At 40.2% G+C, this 26,710-nt stretch overlaps 1 protein-coding gene across 6 annotated transcripts in view; it reads right to left on the bottom strand.

Annotated features, from left to right (window-relative positions):
* palld (palladin, cytoskeletal associated protein) overlaps positions 1 to 26,710 on the bottom strand; it is a 67,546-nt gene that overhangs the window by 27,942 nt on the left and 12,894 nt on the right. For 4 of the 6 annotated variants that reach the window (XM_086284636.1, XM_086284639.1, XM_086284641.1 and 1 more), the window contains 9 exons: positions 14,238 to 14,413; positions 12,241 to 12,304; positions 11,474 to 11,591; positions 11,332 to 11,394; positions 7,929 to 8,070; positions 7,776 to 7,799; positions 6,973 to 7,092; positions 4,631 to 5,099; positions 2,900 to 2,935 (listed from right to left, as the gene is read on the bottom strand). In XM_086284636.1, coding sequence (XP_086140762.1) covers positions 2,900 to 2,935; positions 4,631 to 5,099; positions 6,973 to 7,092; positions 7,776 to 7,799; positions 7,929 to 8,070; positions 11,332 to 11,394; positions 11,474 to 11,591; positions 12,241 to 12,304; positions 14,238 to 14,413 — 1,212 coding nt within the window. The remainder of the gene's footprint in view (positions 1 to 2,899; positions 2,936 to 4,630; positions 5,100 to 6,972; positions 7,093 to 7,775; positions 7,800 to 7,928; positions 8,071 to 11,331; positions 11,395 to 11,473; positions 11,592 to 12,240; positions 12,305 to 14,237; positions 14,414 to 26,710) is intronic. The other 2 variants (XM_086284637.1, XM_086284638.1) reach the window with 2 other exon arrangements.

The raw sequence follows: 26,710 nt of genomic DNA, 5'->3' as shown, positions 1-26,710 counted from the left end.
AAGAGCAAGTTAAAGTAAAATAATCTGCACAATGTGATGTTTTTCGGGAGTAAGTCCAGAAGGTGTAAGTATAAATATAGAAGGCAAACAGCTGAGCCATCACCTGATGTGAGATAGCTGAAACCTGCTGGGACTGTGAGTGCAGCTTGACTTCATAGCCTTCATAAACTAATACAACCTCTGCGAAGATTTCATGTATCACGGTGTGACGATAACTTTTTCTTTTATGAGGTGTCTCAATAGACAAGCATGAACCTTTACCTGTAGGCGTATAAAGAAAACCAACCCTGGATACCAGCAACACTGACACGTCATCTGCTAATACATGTGCACGCATCTGGATTAGAGCACACAGATTTACAAGCTTAAGGTGTTACTCCGCCAGTCTGTCATGAAAGCACTTTACAGGTTGTCACGCGTTCACAGTTAAACCCTGCAGAACAGGTGAGACAATAACTCTTCCCATGATGGCCCTGTCCATATGTTTAGATGCAACAGATGTCTCACTGGCACGCAGTATTCCTCAACTGTTTAAGCTCTATATTTAAGGGCCTGCTATGGGAACTATGGTTTATTTCCCAGACAAGCACACACAATCAAATGAGCTCCAATGCCAAGAGAACTTTGGGTTGCCTTAAATAACAAATGTGCTTGAAGCAAAAGGTCACATTAACTAAACATTTTTACATTGTATGCTTAATCCTTAAAACAGTTTATAAAAAGACAAACAAAAAACTGTCCGTACATGTTTGTTGCTTGTTCTTTTATCCTGCTTGCAGTAGTCTGAAAATATCACATCCGTCAAATTCACTAAGTACTAAAGCACATAAATCAGCCATAATTCATGTCATTGTGTAGTAACGTTAGATGTAAAATAGCTGAATTCCAGATGCAGTGAGATAGTGTTTCTAGCTTGCTATCCATCACTTCACTGCCTTGTGGTAAAGAACTTTGCTTTCCATTCAAACACGAACCTTGGTTCAGATCTACCCAGACAATCTGGGCCTCTCCCCTGAGAATTTCCTATAATTCTTAATGCTGATGTCTGGCATCAACACCGGACATCAAACCCAAATGCCTACCAACCCAGCTCGCTGTTCCTTCAGCAGAGAGAAACAGCAGGTCTGTTTTCACAGCTCGGGTCTCCTGCAATCCCGCCTGCCTGCCAAGTCACACAGCGACTTCCTACATCTCATCAGCCCAGTATTATTAAAGCAAAAGTCATCCCTTACACAGGCTTCCAGTATGTTGTTCCTGTGATTTAGAACGTTTTATTTTAGATTTATGAATATGCTCTTTTCATTTGAAATAAACTCTAGCGATTTGCGATTATCTAGCAGCTGTTCTCTGCTCGATAATAGCCAGTGCTGTGAAAACACTGCATTTTTGGGAGCTATTTGCATGCACGACTTTCAGTAGTAAAAGCTTAAATGCACATAACTCCAGAAAACTAATGACGTAGCATGAAAGCAAGTAAGTCTAGACACTTATCCTTTAAGCTAACTAAACTGCTCACTCTGATAATTAAAGTCAATCCACACTGATCCTCACTGCCTTTGTGTACATACAATAAAACAAAAGCTATTTCACGATAAAACCTTATTTTAAATATACAAGACGTTAGTGTAAGAGTTTCCACACTGTGTCTGTCTGCTAACAAAGTGGTTTGTTGGAAAGTCTTATGTAAAAAAAACCTTCTGTAAAAAACAAACCCAAAAGTAATTAAAGCAGCAAAGTGGGATTACTTTTTAAAGTTGCTGCATTGCAGAATATTGCAGAGTATCTCAGACTACATGGACACTGAACAAACAGGACCTGATGAACTGAATGAAAAGCCCTGGGTGCTTTAAGCTGAGAGTGGTCAACCTCTGTTTATAGAGGCCATTTGAGGAAACGGTCTGGCAGAAAGATGACCTTTGGCTAATGGCATGGCTGCTGGTTTTACTGTGTAATTACAGATTTTAAAGGGGAGAGGGCAGGAGAGGGGTGGCTTACACTGCCTCACAGTTGGGAATTGATTGTTTCTAGTGGCGTACTTGTGATGTTATTGTGGAAAAACTCACAGAGAACCAACTTTGCTGATATGCTGCTAGTTGAAGAAATCCCACACATTTGTTAGAAATGTAACCCTCGTACACAAAGTTGCTGTACATTATGTTATACAAATTAGATTTGGAAGCTAAAGTCAGTATCATTGTCATTGGTATCTATAATATTAATCTCATATTCGTTTAGGAAAGAAATTTAAATGGAATGTAATGCCCGTTATAATCAAAACCTAAAATTCAATATGAATCATTTAACAGGATCTTCTGTTCCCATCAAGGTTTGAACCATTTTGGACAACAACCAGTTAGCTTACAACTAACTTGCTCTTGTCCCTGTAGCAGTGGTTGATGTTAGAATGATTTAGCCCTATGATTTTTGGCTTCTTTCTGGGTCTTTATGAGTCCAGTGGTGCTATTTTGGGGGCTTTTTTTTTTTACCCTGGGATTAGTTTTGATGTGTGTTTAGGTTGGAGGGATAACACCAGATCTTATAACCCTTAGTGGGATGGTCTGTGAGGCTTCCATCAAAGGGTTGTAAGGCCCTTTAGCCTTTTGCAATTCAGTGGTAATATTTTGCTGATTGTTCGGACTTCTGTTTTTTCTTTGTTGATAATAAATGGTAAAGTTTTTTGAAACTACTCAACTCGTTTTGGTTTTATTGGATGTCTTTCTGTAGGTTTGTAACATCATTTCGTGGCTTTTCTGGGACTGTCTGACTTGCTGATGTGAAGTTTTAATGAGTTTGATTTCTTGTGTGTCTACTATCGCTTTGCCTCTTTCATAGTTAAATTTACAAGGTCTACAGAACATGTGGCACAGCTCTACAGCATCGTCCTCATAGTCATATTTACCTGTAATTTTCTGCCTCCTCCACTATACTCTCAGCTCTGGAAGCACAGAATTAACAAGTCATAACATTTACATGAACACCAGATAGGAGCAGGTATCAAATCCAGCACACATGCAGTGAAACTGGACTGTGCAATGCAGGAATCAAGCTTTACTGCACTGTAATCAAACTGTAGACCACATGCAGACAGACATAAGCCACATCAATGCCACACTTAACCATCTGCTGTGGTTTTCATATACCAAATTAACTGTTTTATTTATATTTATATATATATATATTTGTTTGTTGCAAATCACCTTGTGGCTAACAGTTGGCATATAGTGGACATCCAGTCCGAGACCCAACAATGTATTTACCGAACTGCATATGTATGTCAACCAATGGTTTTCATTGGTAGTATCTTCAATGTCTCATCTCAAAATTGAGAACTGCTTTTGGCCGTTTATCTTACAAGAGGCTGAATTTCATTCACATCTGTTGGTGTTGTTCACCACATTTCCCCTTAACTTTTACCAGAACTAAAAAGATGAAATATTGCAGGTCAAATAAAACTAAAGACCATTGTGAGGGCACTTTTCGGTAAAACCAAAGTTCTGGCTGTACAGCATCTATCCATTAAACAGAAGAAGGTCAAGCAATTTAAGTTTGGTTTTTTTTGGTTTTTTACATATACTATTTCACTTTGTTATTTGTTGTGTCATGTGTACAGCACTTTGTTTTCAGCTGAGAGTTGTTTTGAAAGTTCTATATAAATAAATTGCTTGCTTGCTTGGTGTAGTACCTTCCTTGACAACCATACATAATTTCAGTTAAACCTTTCAGTTTTAAAGTTCCAGTACATGATAATTCAAGGATCATTTAGGTCATTAACTGGATTTCACTAGTGTCTTTCTGAAATTTGGAACCAATTCAATGCATCTGCAGGCTAGCCTGGGAGATCCGGGGCAGAAGGATCACTATGGTGATATAGGAAACCCAGTGGATTACCAGTATATGTTTCATTCAGCCTTTAAGAATCATCGGTGTCTGTGTAAAGTCTAATTAAAGTCCAATATTTGTTAAGTTCAGTGGACCAAACTGCCATCTTTAAAATAATTTCATTAGGATAACTCTAATGTGAATATGAAACAATACCAGTGTGGCACCCTGGAAGCATGAAGGGAGTGCTAACCACAGCTTCCCTGCTTTTAGGACAAAGGTGGAGTTTTGTTACATGTCCAAAAAAGAAATGCATCTGCTAGGTGGGTAAAACCCATGCACAAAAGGCTTGTTAACTGCAGACAAAACACAGGACTTTTGAAAATAAAGCCATACCCTGTCCAGCCCTTATCTAATAACCATGACATCCTACCTGATCCCTACAGAGCTGTCAGAAAGGTGCTCAGGAAAAAACACTATACTCTGTCCTGGGCTGGGCGTGCAGTGCGAGGTCAGACAGAAACAATAAGAGCCATCCAGCAAATGCCACTCTGATCTGTTTACAGGCACAGACAGACAGCAGCTCCCAGACTCACCCTGGCACACACGATGCCACACATAAAGGCAGAGGAATGCTTTTGTTCTGAAAAGGCCCCCTTTAACCCTCCTGACAAAACCGAGACTCAACACTATCATTCCCACCACACCTCAGACGATCATCCAAGTCTGTCTCCCTCCCTCCAGCAAGCCCCTTGCTGCTGAGTAGCATACACCGTAGGCACAAACACATGTGGACAGGACCGATACTTACAGCTTTGGTTTAGGTTTGGTAGGCAGCGGAGGCCCGTCTTTCCCAGGGGATGGAGACAGCTTGCCTGGTGCTGGGCATGAATCTGGTATCACAGGGGCTGGACTTTGAACTGGCATAGAGATATCTGTTGTGGGATCAGACTGTGGCAGAGGTGGCGGTGGGGGCGGTAGTGTGGTCTCTTTAGGAAGGCTTGGAGGTGATGGTGGATGCAGGGCTTGGCCATTTTGCACAGATTCTTTCCCTTTGTCCTCCATCTCTGTGCTCATCTGTACTGGAGGCATAGCTGACACACTGGGCCAGATCTCCAGCTCCTTGATCTGGAGAGTCTCAGCGCTGGGCTGAGGCAGCGTCTTGGGTGGCAGCTCCAGGAGGCTGATCTCGGTGGGTGGGGGAGGAGGAGGGAAGGCTGATGCATCCTCAAACCCTGAGCTATCACCAGACATGCCATTACTGGATGAGTCCTCAGCTGCTGAGGGAAACAAACAAGAAGAAGGTGGATTTTTGTTTTTTAACTTTAATGTTTAGTTTTTCTTCTAGCCATCACAGACCTTATAAAGATCACACACACACACACACACATACACTGCATCACTGCATATCTGATCTGAAGCAGCAGCTGGGTCCAGTCAGTTCAGTCTGATGCAATTCCTGTTTATTCAGCCTTTGCTTTAAACTGTGCGGTGAGTCCCATTCTGTACATACACAGTTCTGTCTGTGAGCATGTGTCCCGCTCCACTCACAAATTTCACCTTTCCCTCACATGCGACATAACAACAATACACACAAAAGAAGACAGTGATCTTCTAAAGACCTACCATGGCAGCTTTTATTAATGAATGTAAACTGTAAGACCTCAGGGGAACTACTGGACTATCAGTGCTAGTGCAAAGAGCCAGAACTGACTCCTTTGCCAGATTTCCTCTGTTTTGGAAAACTTCATCTTTATTTAATTTTATCTTTTGAAAAACAAGGATATTGGCGTAACTGTTTAAAGCCTAAAGCCTCTGAGGTCTAACTCATCAAGGTATTGAAACATTTTATTTTTACTGTTCTCCAAAGAACAATTAAAAACAGGATAGGGTTACAGTCATCTAGGTATGATTCAGACCTCACAGTGTTAAAGCCCAATAAGGAGAATATAGGCCATCACCAATGGATTTCTCAGAAATCAACCATGATTAAGATGCTTGCCAGCAAGTTCTGTTACTAAAGCCTGAAAAACAAAGTCTGGCAGCACGACAGCACCCAGAACCTGAAACTAGAATCATTGAAAGCAAACAAGTTAGAGACCAAAAAGTCTGGCCTTCAAAATTGCCAGGACACATGTAGGAAATTAGTTATTAACTCTGAAATTCCTCCGGATTTGGGGGATTTTCATGTGACTTCAACAATGGATAATACTGAAACCACAACTTAAGACAAGGATGTCAAACTGTCTTTAGTTTATGAGCCACATACTCCCCAATTTAATTCCAAATGGGCTGGATCAGTAAAACCAGTGAATTATAACATTTTTTTAAATCATTTTTTTCTTTCTTTCTGTGTAGAGAAGCTTGAGTAAATTCTGAAAACATTAACAATCAGTGAAGCATCCGTTTACGAAACATGAGACGTCTTAAGAAAAATAAGTCCATTTTCAACTGTAAGTTTCAGTTTTTCCACGTTCAGTCATTCTACTGTCATCGCAAAGAAACGCTATTGTTGTGAATAAAAGAAATGCATCTGCACGGCTCCTTGGCTTAACCAATCTGTGGTATGGCGGGTGATCAGTAATGTCTTAGTTACAAACAGAGCCGTAAAAGTGACAATGATTCAGACCTTTGGCTCGAACAAAATTAAGAGTTCTGAAAACCAGTCTCATGATATCATCCATTCCAACATCTCGCAACACAAAGCTTCCTGCAGATACAGTAGAAAAATCCAAACTGATTCAGTTCTACAATAATATTGCACAATGCAAGGTTGCGCAGTGGACCAGATGTAGATTGTTGGTTCTTGCTGAGAGGCCGTATGTTGTGACAGCTTTTTGCCTAACCCATATGTTTTGGAGATGGGGAACAATGTAGTCTTTTGAATTTTCCCCCTGGTCATCGAACATACTGGGATGGATTTGGCACCTTATGGTTTACATTGCATGACCAGTTACTGAACCTGAAAAATATAAGTCCGGTAAGCAACCAAGCCAGAGATAAAATGGTCTAGTTTTTAATGTAGCTGGTTATTGAGTCTTTGACTTTATGTGGGGAATTAATATGAGACTCCAACATCTCAAGGCACTTCTATATTTGCCTCATTGGCTTGTTAATATGCTGATAATGTTGTTCAGTCTGTTTCAGACGTACCTGGGGTAACGGTGAGTTGGGCTGTGCTGCTAACAGAGCCATAAAGATTGGAGGCAGTGCAGCAAAACAGACCTCCGTCCTCTGGAAAGGCCTCGGCAATAACGAGGGTGCAGATCTCCTCTAAAAAAACAAATAAACCACACCTCTGAAAAAAGTACATTTTTGATGATTAAGAGAGTTGAAGCTGAGAGACAGAATAAACACAGGCGTGAGACACTGAGACTTGACTTGTTGTGACTTGATTTGTTTGTGATGAGCAGAGTGACACGTTGACACTTGAATTGTTTGTAATGAAACATAATAGAGATATCAATATGGGGATGAATTACATACACAGAAGCGTGATGATTGACATGTCACGTAGACTGATGAATCACTATTCAGACACAGGGAGAAGATGAATAAGCACAGACGTAACTATTAATGAAGAACAGCCAGACACGAGTGCAGATGTTCAGGGATGTCTGAGTGATTCAAAGCCAGAAAGACGCACCTGAAATGACCCCTGAGTCACACAGGTGGAAAATATCTGACATAAATTAGTGTGTGTCATTGTTTATGTGTTGGAGTTAGCAGATGATGGGGCTTCAGGGACTCCCTGTGACTGCAGCAGATGCAATAATGAGTGTTGTGTCAGATTTATTGACTTGTGATCTTCTGTAGTTATGACCTAGGCTGCAGTTCAGCTTGAGTCTCCAGCCAAAGTTTATAATCCATTGCTAAATTTAACCACTGACTGCGGCTGGGAACATGAAAGCAGAGTAATTGATAGAGTAGTTCTTGGAGGAACTGAGGTGACATACCTGGTTCAGCTGCAGATCGAGGCTCTAATTTACAGCAAATAACAGACAGAGAGGAAGAGAACAAAGACATTATGATTATTAATGGATGTGAAATCAGTTTAATTCTAAAATCTAAAAATGCCTTAGCTACAACAGTTTGCTCAATTGTCTCACTTTTCTGGAGAATACGAAAATCAGGAGAGTCCTGGATCTCGTTTCCCTGGCGGTACCATCGGACCTGCAGAGGAGGACTTCCACGAACCCTGCACTCCAGAACCACTACCTGGCCCTCAGATGCCTGGGCATCCTGCAGGAGCTGCACACAGGAAGGAATGATAAGCCAAAACATAATGGAAAAAATAAGAGAGAGATCATGAGAAAAAGGAGCGAGTAATAGGTGACAAGTACAGAAGAAGGAGAAAGATGGCATGGCAGTAGCTTATATGCAAACAGCAAAGTGGATGAACTTAAGCTACAAGGCTATCAAAAAAATAAAAGCTTATTTTCACAGGACTTCCACTTTAGCAAACCAGGAGTCCCCTTTAATTGGCTCCATCTGGTCCCTTCGTTTTGTGCCTCAGGCAATCAGATAATGTACCTTAATCTGGCTGTTTACTCCATATATTTCATCTTTAGTCTAAAATGAGCATCCGTTTCCTTCCAAATAGCTGTCACCAAGTGCCGAGACTTAAAACGAGCTTAGATCACTTTGTCAAAATTGATGAAATTATTTCTTAAATATTTGGACACTGACAAACCGAATGTCCTTAAACAAAAGTCATTGTTTCCAACATCTGTTAATCATCATTGATATGGATGTGCACTGGAAGTTTTTGAAGCAGGATTTTTATCACATCACCCAACAATTACGTGATGGTTTTTGCTTCATAAATAATCTCAGTTCAAAATAATCCAAATGCATTTTATACTGGCCTTGGTGCAGCCATTTATTCTATCCGCTGCCTGTTACAACTTGTTTTAGCTCCCTTCACCCTCACTTTAAGCCAACTCGTCTCTGATTGGCTGCTCCTAATAGACATAAAATTTGAACAGTGGGTGGGCGGGGCTTCAGGGCAGCCAGAGTCCATGACGATATCTTCTCTCACTGATCATACAGAACAAAGAGGAGTAGGAAAAAAACATCCTGCTGTCTCACAGGGATTACTTGTGCAAACTCTGACCTCAATACTTGGAATTTTGGCCATTATAACACTCCTCATTTATAGAAAAGAAAGGCCTAACAGCTCCCTTTTAAGTTGGCTAACATAAGCTAGTACTTTATTAGTATAGCTTTTCTTATAACAGAATAAATTACACTCTTTGTTTGTTAATTATTAACCCGTCTAATATTTTCAGTTGTTTTAAGTTTGGTATAAATCGGGGATTTCAAGCTAATTTTAGTTCCTGAGTCAAAGCCCATTAAATCAAGTGACCCTAACCAGTAAAAACATTGCAATAAAATGTAGCTTTATTTTAGTGTGAGTAAGAAGAAATAAACAGTGCCTGTTAATGAACCATCCATTCACGATAAGTAATTGTAATATCAACAGTACGTCAGGTTAGGTGTGCACTGGAGTTCACAGTGAATCTACAAAATAGTTTTTTCAAACTAAAAAAAATTAAATAATTTGACAAGATCCAGAAAATATTTTTAACTTTTTATGCATTAAGTGCATATGCACATGTATGTGTGCTTTAAGGGGGATTAAACCCCCCACATGGGTGCTCTTTATTTCCCAGTTGGAGACCCTCCACTTTACAAATGACCACCTCTGTCCAATTAATCACACCACAGCTTATCAAGTTGCAGAAGTTAAGAAAAAACACATCCTTATGAGAGCTGAGGTAAAATCCACGGTGACATGGACTGCTACATCCCTCAACAGGAGGCACTCAGTGTCAGTGTGGATAAATGTGCCTCTCACTGTGTTTCTGGGCATACTTTGAGAAGAGCATGGGTTGAATGTACATCATGGGTGTGTGGGTGTATGGGTGCGCTGTAAGGGTGACATCACAGTGCTGACTTCACTACAGGCAAACATCCTCTCATCGAGATGATTAAAGCTTGCTATAGTTTTGAAAGGAGGCTGGGTGCGGGGGTGAAGAAAAACAAGTGACTTTTTGTAATGAAGTGCAAAATGATTTAGAGACTGACTGGCTCAATGAGAGTGAAAGAGACCTGACCCTTGTGGGTTTGGCGGGCATGTTTGAAGCCTCAACTCGTCTCATTCCTGCCATCACATGACCCACAGCCTGAGGAAAAGAGGGAGATGAGGGCTGTTGGAGGAGTGCTGAAGAGTCTGAGTTGGAAAAGGACGTCCTGGAGCCTGAAGAGGAGGAGCTCCCATCAAAGTCTATGTTTTATCTGACCCGCACTGCTGAAAGCCACAGCACTGCATGCTGTTATTATGGGAAGACAAAGAGTCTGAGGACAATGTTTAACAGGTTCTGTGTTTGTATGTGTACATGCATTGCATGCATGATGAATTGCATGTATCCTTTTTATGGTTTGGGTAACAATTCCCTTGTTCTTTTTAAAGGAAATCTTCATGGTATTGCATTCAAATATGTCAGACAATGGCAGGCTTCTAATTTTGCCACAGCAGCAATGAGTTAAAAACAGTGCTTTATGTATAGACTGTACATAAAAGATAGACATAGAAACCATGATGTCACCCATTGTTTTGTAAAGTAAAGTTCTGGGGCCTCTACTTTAGCCTTGTGGTTGTCATCTTGATGTTTTTTTGGAGCCAGACATGACGTATATGGACGAGATTTCAGAGTTATTAGCTAAACTTGGCATGCTTGGTTAGTGAGCTGCATCCCCAAACTATACAGGTACACCTGCAAATTAATGATGAATATCATATAAATAAAATCATTTCACTCACCAAGACCTGAGCACAGACTTCTTGGATGTGCTGTTAGTATAATTAACCACACACGAAGCCACAATGGTTGTCAGATAATTGTATTAAAAGTGCTTCAGGGTAACCAACACCACAAATGTTACCTAAACTTCCAGTTCAGTGACTCACATCAGTAACTAGCAACAGTATCGACAGCAACATAAAGCTCCCAAGCCTTTAGTAATGGTTAACTTTAAGTCTCAAAGCAATTCAGTAAGGGTAAAAAATTAATTAAAAAAGCTACTTTGGCTGGTTCCTTGCCTCAAGAGTTCACCACAGTGGGTACCTCTATATATTTAATTTTGACTTTATTTAATTTTACATCAGATGCCCTTCCTGTTTAAACTCCAAAAGAAATTTGTGTTTCAGTCTAGCATTGAAGAAGCAACCTTTCACTTGTCAAGCAAATATGTGTGTACTACACTGAAAAAAACAACCTTTTGAGAGAAATTAGCTATAGCTCGCTAAACTGCCTCAAGTGGCCATTCAAGAAATTGCAGTCTTTAGCACTTCTACCCTGGCTTCATTTTTCAGTCCCAGAGGTTATTGGTTATTGTTGTGGTTGATTATTGATGGGGTTTTTTAGCAGTCACACATGTTCATGATGTTTGCCATGTCTACTTACGTTTTGTGTAAAGTATGTTACACAAAAGTGTATGCACACTTACCTTGGTGAACAGAGGAGGGCCTGAGACTTCACCAGCATAGAGTGATGAAACTGGGCTCTGCATCTAGAAGACAACACACATTTACTTTTCCAAACAGATGAAGTTATTTAAAGAAACGGAAAGAGAAAGAAAGATGTTTTACCCGCTGTGGAGGCTGAGACAAGGACTGCACCAGGGTGGTGCGATGAGGTAGCACCTCAGGGGTTTTGGGTGAAGATGAGCGTATTGTTAGGGACATCGAAGTAGTCTTCTTCTGGACTCTAAAACAAGGAAAAACACAAACAAAAACTTATTTCTAGAAAGAAAAAAAAGAGCAACTTCAAAACTCTGTACGCTTTTATTTAAAATATAATGCTTGAAGGAAAATTGCCTCCACAGCAATTAAGATGATATCAGTGATCTTGGCTTCAGTGGGTAAACATTAATGGAAACAGAAACGAATATCAGGAAACAGTCCAGATGCAGGGAGATTTATACATAAGATAATGATGAAAAACATTTAGAAAAAGTGAAAGGACTCAGGGACTGCAAAAAATGCCCTATTGTAAAAATGGAATTGGAATTTCATGCCCAAAATGTCATTAAATTAATACATATTTTTCACGATTGGAGAGGAAATTGAATAAAACTAAAAGTTAAAGTCTCATGAATTAAAAAGTTTAACATTTGGAAATAAGTAAGAGACCAAACATCTCAGGTGATTTCCCCACTGTATTAACCCTCCCCAGGTCATTACTGTGATTGCTGACTATGTTCTGGGTCAGACTGTTGGCTAGCCTTTTTAGGACCCAGTTAACTAGGAGCAGGCAGCAGACTTGATTAGTCGCTCAAGGGCTCGGTTAGCCTGTTGGATAGTTCAAGGTTCACTGGGTCATAGTGTCAAAGGTAGTTGTGCAGGAATATACATACTGAGGCATGGCTCCTGATCTAGACTTCGATGCACCTTCTCCTTCTGAGTCTGATGACGACGCCCCTGCAGTGGAACACAATCAGAAGCTGCTGTGGTTTATGTGCTACAGAACATTATATAGGCCATTTATTTCCAATTAGCTTAACAGATTTACTGTTTTTAAATATGCAACTCTATACAATAAAATTATGACTAAGTGTTTCTCAAATCCGGTTTTGTGGAAGAAGGAAGTATTGGCTTTGTAATCTAAATTTTTGCTAGAGTTTAGTCACAAGTGTAAATGACTGCAAGGCTTACATTTATGGTGTTAAGATGAACACTGTCCCAGCTTCAAACACTTTTTCAGAAAATATAATTTATCTTCATGCAGTTTCTTCATCTCTTCTACCTTCATCTCTCCCTATCCGTATCCTTCTCTGCCACACCAACCCTCTGCATGGCCATCTTCACTACATCCACAATTCTTCTCTGTTGGTTCCTCTTTTCCTTCCACTTGGCAGCTCCCTCTTCACCATTCTTTGTCTTCTATATCCACTATCCTTTCTCTGCACACGTCCAAATGATCTCAACCTTGCCTCTGCACCTTTGTCTCCAAACCATTCAACCTGAGGCATTCTTGTGATGTACTCACTTGTGATCCGGTCCATCCGGGTCATGCTCAGTAAAATCTTAGCACCTTCAGATCCACTTCCAGGTCCACTTTCTGACATTTTGTTAGTGCCACTGTTTTCAAACCATACATAATAGCAGGTCTCATTACCAACTTGTAAAGCATTCCTTTCTCTCTTTTTGTTATCCTTATGTCACAAACCACCTCTGACACTAATCTCCACCCACTCCGCCCTACCAGGATTCTCTGTGTATTGCTTTGGATGGTTGACCCCACGTATTTAAACTCATCTACCTTCACTGTCTCTCTTCCTTGCAGCTTGACTGTTACACCTGTCTCCCTCTCATTCACACACACGTGTATTCTGTCTTACTTCTAATGACTGTCATTCCTCTTCTCTATAGTACACACCTACCCTCCCAAAGTTGTCTGAGAAAGAAAAAAAAAAAAAAAAATCACAGTCCAGTCCGGATCTCAGTCATCCGTTAACCTGCCCACCACCGCTGCAAACAAGCTGCACCTTCTGGCCTTATCTATACGTCTTCATCAACACTCTCAAAGCAAACATTGCATCTGTAGTGCTCTTTCTTGGCATAGCTTATCAAACCACAGCAATAAGATGAATTAAACAATTGGCTGTATTCTCCTGTAAGACTTAATATCAGTCAATACATTTGCAAAAGCATCTCTGTAGTCTCAGCTGGTCAGTTATTTGGTGTGTACTTTCATCTAACCAAATTTTCATTGGTTGGACAATTACTGTTATTACATCCATGGGGCAAAAAGCGCTATATAAATAGCCTTTCAATCTTTTGTAGCCTCCCATAATTTTTTGCATCAGAAGGAACAGATTACCTGTTAAACACCACCATGTTTTTCCCGTGGACTTCAGAGATGGCTACAAGCTAGATTACAACACGTCAAAGAATTTGCTAGTACGGCTGCATTTGCTTAAAACAGATTATTAAAAAGTCAAGTGTAAGTGCATTTTAGTTATATGACAACACACAGTCACAACTGCACCAGGCTTCAGCATCTGACCCAAGGAGCAACCCAAACAAAGCTGGATGTCTGTCTCAAATAAGTATAAAAGTTCCTTATTGTCTGTTGTTTTGTTTTCAGTTTGAAATAAGGTTTACAGTGTTTCAATGTGCTGCATATACTGCCTTTTCATGTGTGTATAATTAATTTAGGCTAGAAAGCATAACAGGCAGAGCGCATGATATACTTTGTGGAACATTTTGTTAATCTGCAGATAAAATTAACCCTCTCTAACCCTCCATTGCCTGGGAACAATTGACTACGCACAGTTATCATTTCAGGCAACCAAGACTTTGGTTGGTTGACAACAACCCCAAGAAGAAGTAATGAAACGATCTGTCTGACCTTCAATGTAAACCTCAGCTGAAGTATTATCTGCTCCGAGACTGTTGGAAGCCACACAGGTGTAACGTCCTGTGTCGTCCTCAAAGGCTTCAGCAATCACCAGTGTGTGCAGGTCACCATCCCTCCAGATTTGGATGTCAGGAGAGTTGTGCAGCTCACGGCCTTCACAGAACCACCTAAAGGAAGAAGTACAAGACAAGTTTGATTACCTCAACATGTTATAGTAATAATTCATAAGAGACCTAAATTAAAATCATTTTTAAGATCTTGTTTGCCTTTGGGTCAGTCTGTTTAGGGGTCTCCACAGCAGATCATCTGTGTCTAACTCACCGTTTCTTTAGCATCCTTCTCTGTCTCACCAGCTCTCTACATTCCCTCCTTCACTAAATCTATGAATCTTCTCTCCGGGTTTCCTCTTTTTATTCTGCCTTTTTAAAGACATTACTATTCCTTTTCTAAAAGGAGGTCCTGCTCAAAACAAATTCACCAATAGTATGCCATTTACTTACACAATCAGGTTCCTTATTAGACTTTGCAACACACAACAGCTCCATATTTTAAATGTTGGACTCTACAAAAGTATGATTGCGTCAATCACAGCTCAAAAAATCCTTATTCATCTTATACTGGAGTTTGGCGCTGCTCCTATCTATAACAATCCATTTAGGCTCCCTTCCCTTCCCATTAGGCTAACTTAGAGCAGTCTGAAGCCAGAGTATTTGGTTTACAGGGTTTACTCTTACATAAACTGAACTAATTTTTTTGAGACTTTGGTTCTATTTAAAATAATACTTCACCGCTGTAACAGTATATATGACAGAAAATAAAGAAAAGCATAACAGAGCACCCCCCGACCTTTATGGAAACTTAAAAAGAAGCCTATATTATAGACTCGTTTGACTCATAACAAAAATTTATGTCTTGTCTATCTGACAAGGAAAAGCCACAACTCATCCTGTCAAATACAAAAACTTAAATACACCTCTTCCAAATATGATGGAGGCCTGCCAAATAAATTAACATTAACATCTACTCATTCACACACACGCACACACATACCAGGAATGTCTAAGTTTCCATATCTGCCAATTGAGGCATGAACAAGACGCCGTGTTACGGGAAGCAGAAACACCCTTTCCCCCTTCCAATCAGAAGCCTGTGTGTCTGGATGGGCGCCTGGGCTCTGCACCACCTCCTTGGGGTTTTGCTAACACAGACTTTGTTCCCTGATCTGGGACCAAGGAGAGATGAGAGAGTCCACCACACAACCAGCTTCATACGTCTCATCACTCGTCACAGGGTTATGATTAAAGCAGACCCCCCTCTTCTTCCAGCCCTATGTTACCACATCAAATAGAGGATCAAACAGCAGGAATCAAATCAACCATCTCCTACAAAATACACACATTCAAGTCCTGGCTTCAAATGCCTCGATTTGTGGGGAAACTGTTACTTTTATCTGCACTTGTATCTCACATGAGCACACTTCATCAGAACCATACTAAATGGAAGTTGTGTATGTTCTATTCAGATATTGACCTCTGAATTGACAGGGAGAGGGTTGGAATTCCCAAAATGCCAGGAGAACGAACAGCTGTTATGTTCCTCCAGAGCCCAGACCTGAGAACATTCCTACTATCTGGGAGAGCTGCGTAAAAATTCCTGACATCCTGCCGTGTGGCCGTTACATGATTTTATACACCCTGGTGTGTCAGTCAAACATCAGGCCAACTCCTCTTTCAGAAAGCAATCAATCAGCCAAAATATCCAGACAACACTTCATAATCGGGGATTTACACCTGGGAGACTGGGTGTGGGTGGCAAGCGGAGAAAGTGTATGAATGGCAAGTACAGTAAGAGAAGGTGAATGAGCATGAGTCAGGTGGGGTCGGATAAGAAAAATTATACGCCCTGTCATGACTGAGACAGCTCACACTCAGCGGTTCATCAGGATCAGAGACAGACTGAACACTGCAGAGCTTTGTCTGCCTCTCTCAGCTTTCTCAGCCTTTAACACCAGCCACCTTCATAGATTCATAAAAGGATTTGGGGAATATTTGCCTTATTTTTCCTGTTACAGCTCATTTTAAAACATGACCAAAGTTTAAAAATTTTTTAGTTTGCATAAGCGCAAATAATCTGTAAAACCTAAAAGCTCTGGCTATAGACAGTTTTTTCTATCCTTGGCTCTGCGTGATGTCAAGAGATGGATGTAGCTGGGGCTGCCTTAAACTTGCATTCTTTCTGATAGACAGCAGGAGGCGACTCTTCTGGCTGCCAAACAACTTCAGCTGCATTAAGTCTATAGAAAAATGGTCCTAGTCTCCCTTGGTCTGTGACCTTTATAAACACTTTCTTGATAAGCTTACAGGCTCAGTTAATATTGTAAATTTTGATGTTCATTAGAGTCAGAAATCAGGATCATTCAGTGTATGCTCATTGAATGAGAATACTGAGACCTCAATGAACTTGAGGGCTACACCAATGGCGAGTCTATAATAGATAAGGATTGTTGACTTAAAGCTTATCTATAATAACTTATGTGGGATTTTTCCTCTCTCTGCAACAAAGGAAGCAGGTTAGCCAGGCACCAGTGTGTTAAATGATACAAAACAGACAATGTGGAATGACAGTAATGAAGAGCTACTCAAGGAAGGATACATTATCCACCGTCGTGTCAACCCTTGAAGCAACAAAGACAAGGAGTCATCTACCACATTTCAGACAACTAAAACCCAGACAGAAATGGCTGGGATGACACTAGATCCAGTTTAGTCCAACTTTGTTCTGAATTCTCATAATCTAATTCAAAATTGACAGCAGCCTGTGACTGAGAGTAAAAAGTTGACATTTTTGAGCAAACCAATATGTCTGTGTGGTTCTGGATTATAACCAGGCAGAGAAAAGGGAAAACAACTCATCTGTGTGACTGCAGTGTCTGCTGGGGATTTGCTTGGCTGCTCACCTCACTACTTTCTTTTAAGTCACTCGCCGTATTAATAAAAAAATGGTTCACAATGGACTTTGCAGCCATATGCACTACATCTGCAGATTGCACAATACAAATCCCCTTCAGTATAGGAAAATCACTTGGGCATTTCTCAAGTGCCATTAAATTAAACACACACAGGAAAGGGCTTGATGTAACACATGACATCATTAAAGTAATGACTATGGTTTTTGTGATGGAGGATATTAAAGCTGTCAGAGGCAGTGTAAGTGAGCATTTTGTGCATGAGTGTAACTATAGTGAACAGAGGCCAGCAAACAACGGGGGGATAGGTTTCCCACAGGGTGGCCTGACTCCATCCAGACATTTCCACGCAGCAACATGTGTCAAGCGAAATGAAAAAACAGAACTGCAATTAAAGCATTTATGATATTAGTGGTCTTAAGGTTTTTTTTTTTGCCTTCGGTAGTTTTACTTTGCAAGGGTCTCTCCTTAAATTTAAATCACAGGCCATGTACACAATAGACAAATGGAAATGGAAATTTGTTCAGACACACAGTTCTGACAAATCACAGAGCAAGGCAGGACTCATCAGCTCCTCTGAGGGTTGACAGAGCATAAACTGGGAAGCCAAGATCATCCCCAACAAGCACAACAATAAAAACCCTTATTAATCAACCTTAATGATCTACCATTATGCATAATTACTAAGTAAACTCATTTAGAGACAGACGGTAATGTTTATTTAATCTCCTCGCTATTTCTGTGGAATGCGCTGAGCATCATGATAGGCCTAAACAGCACGGGGATGGGGGGGGGAGACTTTGCTGAGTCCCATGCAGCAGTGCAGCACGCACAGAACAAACTGAGCTACCAGCAGGCTGATTTGGAGGGGAAGAAGGGTGTGTTAAAGAAAGCTGAGTGAAGGTAGAAATTTCTTGGCAGAGTGCAGAATCGCCACCCATTTCCTCTTAACACAATACTATTACAAAACACAAATATTCAGAACATGCATATAAAATAGCTGAGAATGAATGGGCTTCACGAGCAACGCCTCACCTCTTCATTCAACCCCTCTCCGCCCAAGGGCGCCAAGCCAAGAGGCTGATTAAACAACCCACCATCACCATCAAACAGCCTGTCACCAACTCTCTGAACAATGATAGCATGTGAGAAAGCAATTAGACAGATTTCAGTGAAGACAATTGAGGCCAGATGATGGCTTGAATAGCGCCGGGTGCTTTCTGTGCTAACTTAGCTCCATACAGAAGAAGAGAGCATTCCATATGACAGGCCAAACCAGAGGCTGTTGCCCTGGCCTCGATAATGCGTGCTGAGGGCCACACTCTCCTCGTTTGACCCTGTTGTTATTTGCCTCTGTTGATGGAAAATTTTATGAAGCAAAGCTCAGTTTCACCACAAACCCAGACAGATGAAGGCCAGAACACAGAGGGAAGAGAAAAAGAGAGAGAGGGGGGGTTCAATCACTAAGATGACCTTGGCAAAGATGAAGGAATGGCCAGCATGCAAAATGCACACAAATCATTAATCCATCGATATAGGGTATAAGGCATGGGCAGACTACTTCCTGACTACTTTTTCTATTCCTTCAAACTCTCAGTGTTAAGTTTCAAGCCTATAGACCACAAAATTCAGCCAAAGTTCAACTGGACAAGAGCAGCGGCATCTGGGCTGTCTTTATCCTTAATTACAAACTACAATAGAGGTCAACTGAAACTACCCACACTATAGCAAGCAGTGCTGATTTTATTATCCTCGACAGACAAATCTCTCAGTTTATGCAAACACTACATAGAAAGCATATTGAGTTTCCTTTCTTCACGGATGCCGACTGAAACCAGCAATCAATCCAGCTTTAAAGCTCCCAGCCAAAAGGCCAAAAGCACAACCTCCATAAATCAAGAACATTTCCACCACAGTACTCCTTAATACTTTAAATTATAAGATTCTCACATAACGCATCATTTAGCCACACCTCCAGGTAGCAGTTTGTACTTCCGGCAGTTTATTTTACCTAATGAATGAAATATTCAACCAACTTGATTTCTGGACCTTTCAAAAGTTTTGACATCTTTCATTGATGATTAAAAAAAGTGAATAGTTATGTGTCAGTTAGAATAATTATTTTAGCTGCTCCCTTATTACATTATAAAGACTTTTCGAGAACAATTAAATGAAAACGAAAATTACTTAATTCTGATTGTGTAGGGTTAGCGTTGGAGTTAAGTTCATCACAAATGATGGCTTAGAATTGAGAGGGTTAAAGCCTGACTCACAGCTATAATTGTTCAGAAATTTTAATCATACTAACAAGATTGTATTCATCTTAAAATTTATTTAATGCAATGGTAGATCTTACCAGTCTTATTGCTAGTTTTCCCACCACTTTGGTGCAGGGTGAAACACTAACAATTACATTGACATCAAATGTCATTGTCTACAGAGAATAAATCCTATCAATTTTATTTAACCTCTGATTTGTCCTCTTGCATCAGCTGTAAGTTGACAGCTTTGGTTTTTAGGTTTTTGGTTTTCACAGCTACTATTTGATGGATTAATTCTTGATGCATGCTCAATCATCCAGGTAAGTAAATCCCAAAAGGTTGATTCTGTTCATCTGGACGTAGCGTTTTCAGTGGGAGAAACATTTCGTCACTCATCCAAGTGACTGACGAAACGTTTCTCTCACTGAAAATGCTACGTCCAGATGAACAGACTCAACCTTTTGGGATGGATGGATGATATTTTTTCCCCAACAAAAAATGTGTAAAGTAATTGTGATGACATTAGAATCCGTAAACTGAGATTTGTTGATTCTGGAAGCTCAAATTGGTGAAACTCTTGCCATCTTTACCAAAGTCTGTGTCACACCCATTCGACGGGTTACACGTATCACTCAATTCTCTTTTATTTATTTATGTCTTCAAGTCTATCTGTATTGTATTTTGGCAGTAAGGGCAGCTTGAGAGGTGAAGCAACAGCTAAAACCGCAATCAGCTAACTGATCTGCTTCCACACACCTTGAATCTGGTTATTTGCTGCCCGACAGGTGTGTTGAAATTGCATGTAGACTGTGTTTCATAGACAATCTGGCAACTTGAGTAACACTAGACAAATATAAAACATGTGGATATGCATGCGCATGTATTCCAGTTATTCATTATAAAGTTTGAGGTTTGTGCAAATTACAGGACTTTCCCAGGAAAACAGCAAAAAGGGGAGGGTGCCAGGAGACTGTCTTAAAATGTGGGAGAAACCTAGAAAAACTGGGATTGTGGGCAAGCATGAACTTATCATCATAGTATTGTTGCTGTGAGAGTGTTCACATACAGTACTCAAGTTAGCATTTAGCTAGCGAGGTATAACCCAACAGTGCAGCTGGCATAGTTATATACTGTTAATCCTGTTAAATCCAGAATTAAATTCAAAATCCTGCTCCTCACATACAAGGTCTTAAATAATCAGGGCCCATCTGATCTTAATGACCTTGTAGTACCATTTCACCTTATTAGAGCACTGCACGCCTACTTGTTGTTCCTAGAGTATTTAAAAGTAGAATGGGAGAGAGAGCCTTCAGTTTTCAGGCCCCTCTTCTGTGGAACCAGCTTCTAGTTTGGATTCGGGAAACAGACACTATCTCTACTTTTAAGATTAGGCTTAAAACTTTCCTTTTTGCTAAAGCATATAGTTAGGGCTGGACCAGGTGACCCTGAATCCTCCCTTAGTTATGCTGCAATAGGTGTAGGCTGCCGGGGGATTCCCATGATGCATTGAGTTTTTTCTTTCCAGTCACCTTTCTCACTCACAATGTGTTAATAGACCTCTCTGCATTGAATCATATCTGTTATTAACCTCTGTCTCTCTTCCACAGCATGTCTTTATCCTGTCTTCTTTCTCTCACCCCAACCGGTCGCAGCAGGTGGCCCCGCCCCTCCCTGAGCCTGGTTCTGCCGGAGGTTTCTTCCTGTTAAAAGGGAGTTTTTCCTTCCCACTGTCGCCAAAGTGCTTGCTCATAGGGGGTCATATGGTTGTTGGGTTTTTCTCTGTATGTGTTATTGTACAATCTACTGTACAATATAAAGCGCCTTGAGGTGACTGCTGTTGTGATTTGGCGCTATATAAATAAAATTGAATTGAATTGAATTAAAAAATCAAAACCTCAAAGAAATTCTTTATCTTTCCTCATCTAAAATAGGATTTAGCATCTTTCAGGTCATTGTGTTGGGCAAGGTTTCAGTTTTAAGCTAAAGTGCTGTTGCCAACTTGGCAGCAGTGGGGAGGAAGAACTCCCTTGAGAGGACTGTTGTTCTGAATTGGTGCTATATAGATAAATATTACTAAACTGAACTAAATTAAATTGACATTAACGGTAACATTCCCCTTATTGCAGTGACAAATGTGTGAGAATGAGGCATGTTGTATAAAGTAAATAAAAGTAAATCAAATGTACTGATCATGTAAATACTTATGTGAGGCCATAACTTGTGAAATATTTATTCGGTTTATTGTTGGAGGGCTATTTTCAAGTAGTCAAAAAAAGTCTTTGTATATAATTGAAGCTGCGAAGGCAATAATTTTAAATGACATTCAGATTTGTTAAAGGATTTCTCAGAAACTCAGTGTTTATGCTTTAGTCAAAGCCAAAGTAAAGGATCATCTTCTATCTTGCAGCCTTTTTGTTTGAGTATTGTCATCTGGACTACAAAATAAGCACAACAGCTCAGTTTAAACGTTTTCCTGCGTGACTGAAGAACATGCATGTCTTGGTTAAAGATGATACATGGAGAAACCGAGCTTTACAAAGAAGCAAAAGGCCTCCATTGATGGAGCCTGGTTAATGATGGCACAGCATCAGGGGTCAAAGTTCACTGGAATATTCCAGCTAGAAGACAGCTGCAGTTGACAGTCAAAGCTCTGACCGGATGAAACGAATGATATTTTTCTCCAAGGAATTTTAACCAAGTCCATTAACTGGCATTGTCCACTGCAAGAGAGCAGAACTCAGTTTGGCTGTGCCAAGCAGGCAAATGGTTCAGTCTGAATCATCATTGTGAAATTCATACTGTGGGTAGCAGAAATAATAGATACTGAATGCTAACTGCATTTGTCAGTGCAGTAATTAATTGTTATAGTGACTGACGCGTGTGTCTGTTTGTGCGTGTTTACACATTCAGCTGAAATAGTGACGGACATTTGCAGCAGCTGAGCTACAAATGCACACACCTCAGCACTCAGGGGGATACCCCCCACCCCACCCCACACACACCCACACACATACTAACACATATTCCATCTAATTCTTTAAAGTGAGTAGCATCCCTAGAAAAAAATATGGATTGATATACATATGACACAAACAAAATCCGCAGTTTATCATGTGTTGTTTCAGAAAGCTACATTACTATTTTATTCAGTAAAAAGTTAGAAGTGTTCGTCTAGAAAACCCAAATTCTGATGAGTCTGTTACCCTTATTACAGTGATGTTCAATGAGGCTGAAGATCAAATCAAAGAAATTCATCACACAAGCTTGACTTCCATTTAATTGTAGCGACAGATGGCATCAAGGTTGTTTTTCAGACTTACCTGAGCTGCTGTGCTGTTCCCAGTTAGATAAATCAAACTTACACAGATTCCCTTGATCTTGAAGTTTTCACACAGTGCTTCTCCTCCTGACAGCGTGACACACACTGACACTCTCACACCAGGACAGCCACTCTGAGTCACGCAGTCATACAGACACACACACACACAACACTCGGGCTGAGCGGAGGGCTGAGAGGGAGGGAGCAGCCCAGGCTGCCAAATTCCACACAAGACAGAAGAGCAGAAAAAATACATTTAAGACTCATTTAAAACACAAAAACTGCTTCACAGTTGGCCACATTGAATTCATTCATATACTTCCAGTGGTTGGTTGAAATGTCTCCATGTTTTTGTGTTCTCTACACCAAGGATAAATCCTACCCAAACCAATCAAACTCTCTGCCACTCTAAAGCCTTCAAAGCTGGATGCAGGTAAACTTCCTCTGATGAGAAACATTTTGTGGCCTAAAAGGATTTTAACAAGTAAACCCAGTCTTTTTTTGTTATGTATTTCTGGACTCTGTCACCCAAACAAAGAGCAAAACTTCTGCTCCTATACAGATCCCGGCCACAGTCTGCTGACCATCAAAAACACCACAGAGAGCACTGGGTTTAAGCCAAATGACCCTGCCACCATGGAAACCTCTGGGCCTCTGATCTGTGACTGCAGGAAGAGGGATATCATCAAAATAAAAGATGACAGTGCTGCAATACACAATACAGTGTGCCCCAAAAAGAGAGGACACTAACTATACTGACCATTACTTAATAAATCCCACATGCCAGAACTAAGCAGGCCACTTAAAAAGCCTTGTTAGGCCTGCACAAAAATAACTTGGATAAGACCACTTTGAGTTGGCATCACCTGGCAAGTACAAGACAGATGGCTGTGGCTACTGCAAGCAGTGTGGGTACGTCATGATTTGTACACACCCATGCCGACACATACACACAATGAGACCATAATAATCTCAAATGCTCCTAGCTTCAAATTCACCTAGTTTGGCAAACATAAATGTGGTACTGGTGGTTTGTTTAGAGTCAGCAGATTTATGTCTGATGCACTATCCACGGCAGAATGAAAGGGTGCGGTGTGCTTCGCTCTCTGCGGGGGCTCCACTCAGGCTTCAAGGCAGGCTGAACTTGTGATATTTTGGTCGCTGCCAGAAAGAGCCTACCAGTAGGACGTGGCAGGTGGGCTTGTTTGTGGTGCTTGTTACGAAGATGGTCTGCTCCTTACATGTTTACATATGAAATTTTACCGGATTACATGCAAATATACAATGAAAAGAACCTTGCCGGGAGACTGCATATATATAAATATATCTTATCAACATTATAGTATCAGTATTTTCATATTGGAAATGTTTTCTTGTGGTTTATAGCGTTAGAAAAGCAAGACAGAGGACTAGAGCCTTTAGCTGTCAGGCTCCTCGGTTTGGGTTTACAACAGTCACCCTCTCTGTACTTAAGGGAACATACTAGCAACCACAGTAAAGATTCACACTTATATAACTGGACAAGAGGGGAAAAAAGCTTTTTAAATTACATTTTGTGACAAAATTGCCTAAGTTTTAAAACTGTTTTTATTAGACTTGAGAGATACTAATCTGAACATTTTATGGCCCAGTAACTACTGCAACTAAAGATATGAATTTCTCACCATTCATTTAGACAGGGGTTCCAAAATAACTGCCCAAACTCAATCCAAAATAGCTGCCAGTTTACAAAAGTTGCTTCTGGAAAGACTGTGCTAATGGCTAGGGCTGGATTTGGTGACTCAAAACCATCTCCTAGTTGGCTGCTATAGACACAGGTAGCTTTATCTAACCCTTAACTTAAAGCAAATGGTGTTTTTCCAAGGTTTTTGGATTAATGTAGAGAATAAACCTTTAAGGGACAAAAAAGGTTATGACGTAGATTTTTTTATAAATTAATATAACTTTCACAAACACATTTAGCTACTTGTTAACAAATGACTTCGCAGGTAATGGCTTCAAAATTCAGAGTGGGATATCACTGGGTTATAAAGTGTAAAAAAACCTCTAACCAAAAACCCATTAAGAAGAAACGCTGACTGCTTAACTAACGGTTTAACTTTTATCACTTTCAACAGCAAAGATGAGACATTAAGCTTAAAAAAGTATCTAGCACTCATTCCTGATCTACTCTCGTCTGGTAGAAGACCTCCCATGATGCACTGAGCATCTCCATCCTGCTTTCCTCTCTTTTACTCACCATGGATTTATATGCAGGAATTCCACATCATTAGTTTTTTGTCATTTCTCTCTCCTAGTCTGTCCGACCCTTCGTGCTCCAAGTCGTTTTTTTCCTCGCTCACTGGTATCACTGAGCTTCGCTCTATGACGTTGTAGCATCTGTGATTTGGCATTATATAAGTAAAACTGAAAGAACTGAATGTCCTGTCCCTCTTGCACAACCTGCCATTATGTGGTTTGTGAAGGAACTTGTTCTAATTTGTAGTGATAAAATCTGAAAAGCACTGTTCTTCCCCCTAAGTGACTATACAACCTGGGTTAATGAGAAGACCGGGTTTTACAGTCTCTGGATGTTCCCATTAATTACTAGGTATCTGACAATAGCCCTCGCAGACCCACTGCTATTGTCTTACTGTAAAGATGGCAAGAAATTTGCAAAATTAAGTCAACAACATAGCAGGCTGTATTCATAAACATCATATTATAAATCTCACATTATAAACATACAAACACAGGTTAACAAAGACACAAGGAAAAGCTTCCACACAAATCAGGAAATGTTAAATAATTTCCCATTCCTACCACAAACAACCAAACATGCGTATGCATTAAATCAGAGACTCACTTACACATTACGTCCTGTTTAAAAAGGTCTTGAAAGGGTCAGCTGACATCACAAAAATGTAGGCGATGCTGCCATGGCAACTCCTGTTTTTGCTCCAAGGAGACCAAATGACACTAACAAAAACAGAGGCTATGTCCTCTCATGATGTCATACTGTGATTGCAATAAATCGTCCAAACTTTCAAATAAATCCAGTATGAAAACCAACAAAAGTTACTTTCACAAGAGCCTAAAAATTAAACACATCAGCCATAAAAAATAAATGAGTACACATAATGTTGCCTGTACTTACAGGAAGTGGATCAGATGTCTAATTGGCCAGTTGTTATTGAGGTTACATATGTTTATGGCTTTTTCACATTTTTTTCTAAAACTAGTTATGGGTTAAAGTTACATTAATTGCAACTGGTGCGGTTCTGGAATTAAGGAAGTTAAGCAAAGTCTTTTCTCATGCGTTGATGGGAGTGCTTCTGTTAGTGCCTGTGCCATACTAAATTTCATTGATTTACAGAAGTTCTTTCATAACCGCAACTACTTATCTCCAACATCTGAGTAATTTCCGTTGAAGGCAAACCACGTAGTAGCTTGTGTCAGCACTAATTTTGGTATGTAGCACATATTTCTGGGAACAACCATTAGATATAGTTAATACCATATTCAAAGTACACTGAGCAGATGTGTTGTCATAAGTGTGGTTAAACAATGAGTCACCTACTGCAGTAGTTAAATCTTTTTTATCTAATGCCCCCACAGCAGCACTGTGAGATGGGCTGTAGAAAGTATAAGATGGATGGAGCTCCTCAGTCTGAAAAGTGGAGCTAGTGTGGAAGTGCATTAAACCCGCATTGTTTTTAATAGCCAGCGGGAGGCATTTTAAAATTGTATAGAAGCCCTCAGCTCACTTTCTCTATGACCTCAGTAAACACTTTCTGTTTATGAGTTTATGGGCTTAGTTGTTAAAATCAGATCATATTGAATAAAACGTAAAGTTTATTTTGCAAATTATGGCTCTACTTAGTTTCCAGAAAGACAAAAAGGCAATGGTGCTGGTTTCCAAATCAAATCCAACCCTCAC

The sequence above is a fragment of the Aulonocara sp. 'chitande type north' Nkhata Bay genome, linkage group LG23 (assembly GCF_057382095.1).
Source record: "Aulonocara sp. 'chitande type north' Nkhata Bay isolate Kocher_YH1m ecotype deep benthic linkage group LG23, A_spYH_male_GT1.1, whole genome shotgun sequence".
In the NCBI taxonomy this organism is placed as follows: Eukaryota; Metazoa; Chordata; class Actinopteri; order Cichliformes; family Cichlidae; genus Aulonocara; species Aulonocara sp. 'chitande type north' Nkhata Bay.
The sequence above is the reverse complement of the archived record's forward strand: the minus strand, read 5'-3'. Positions and strand labels throughout refer to the sequence as shown.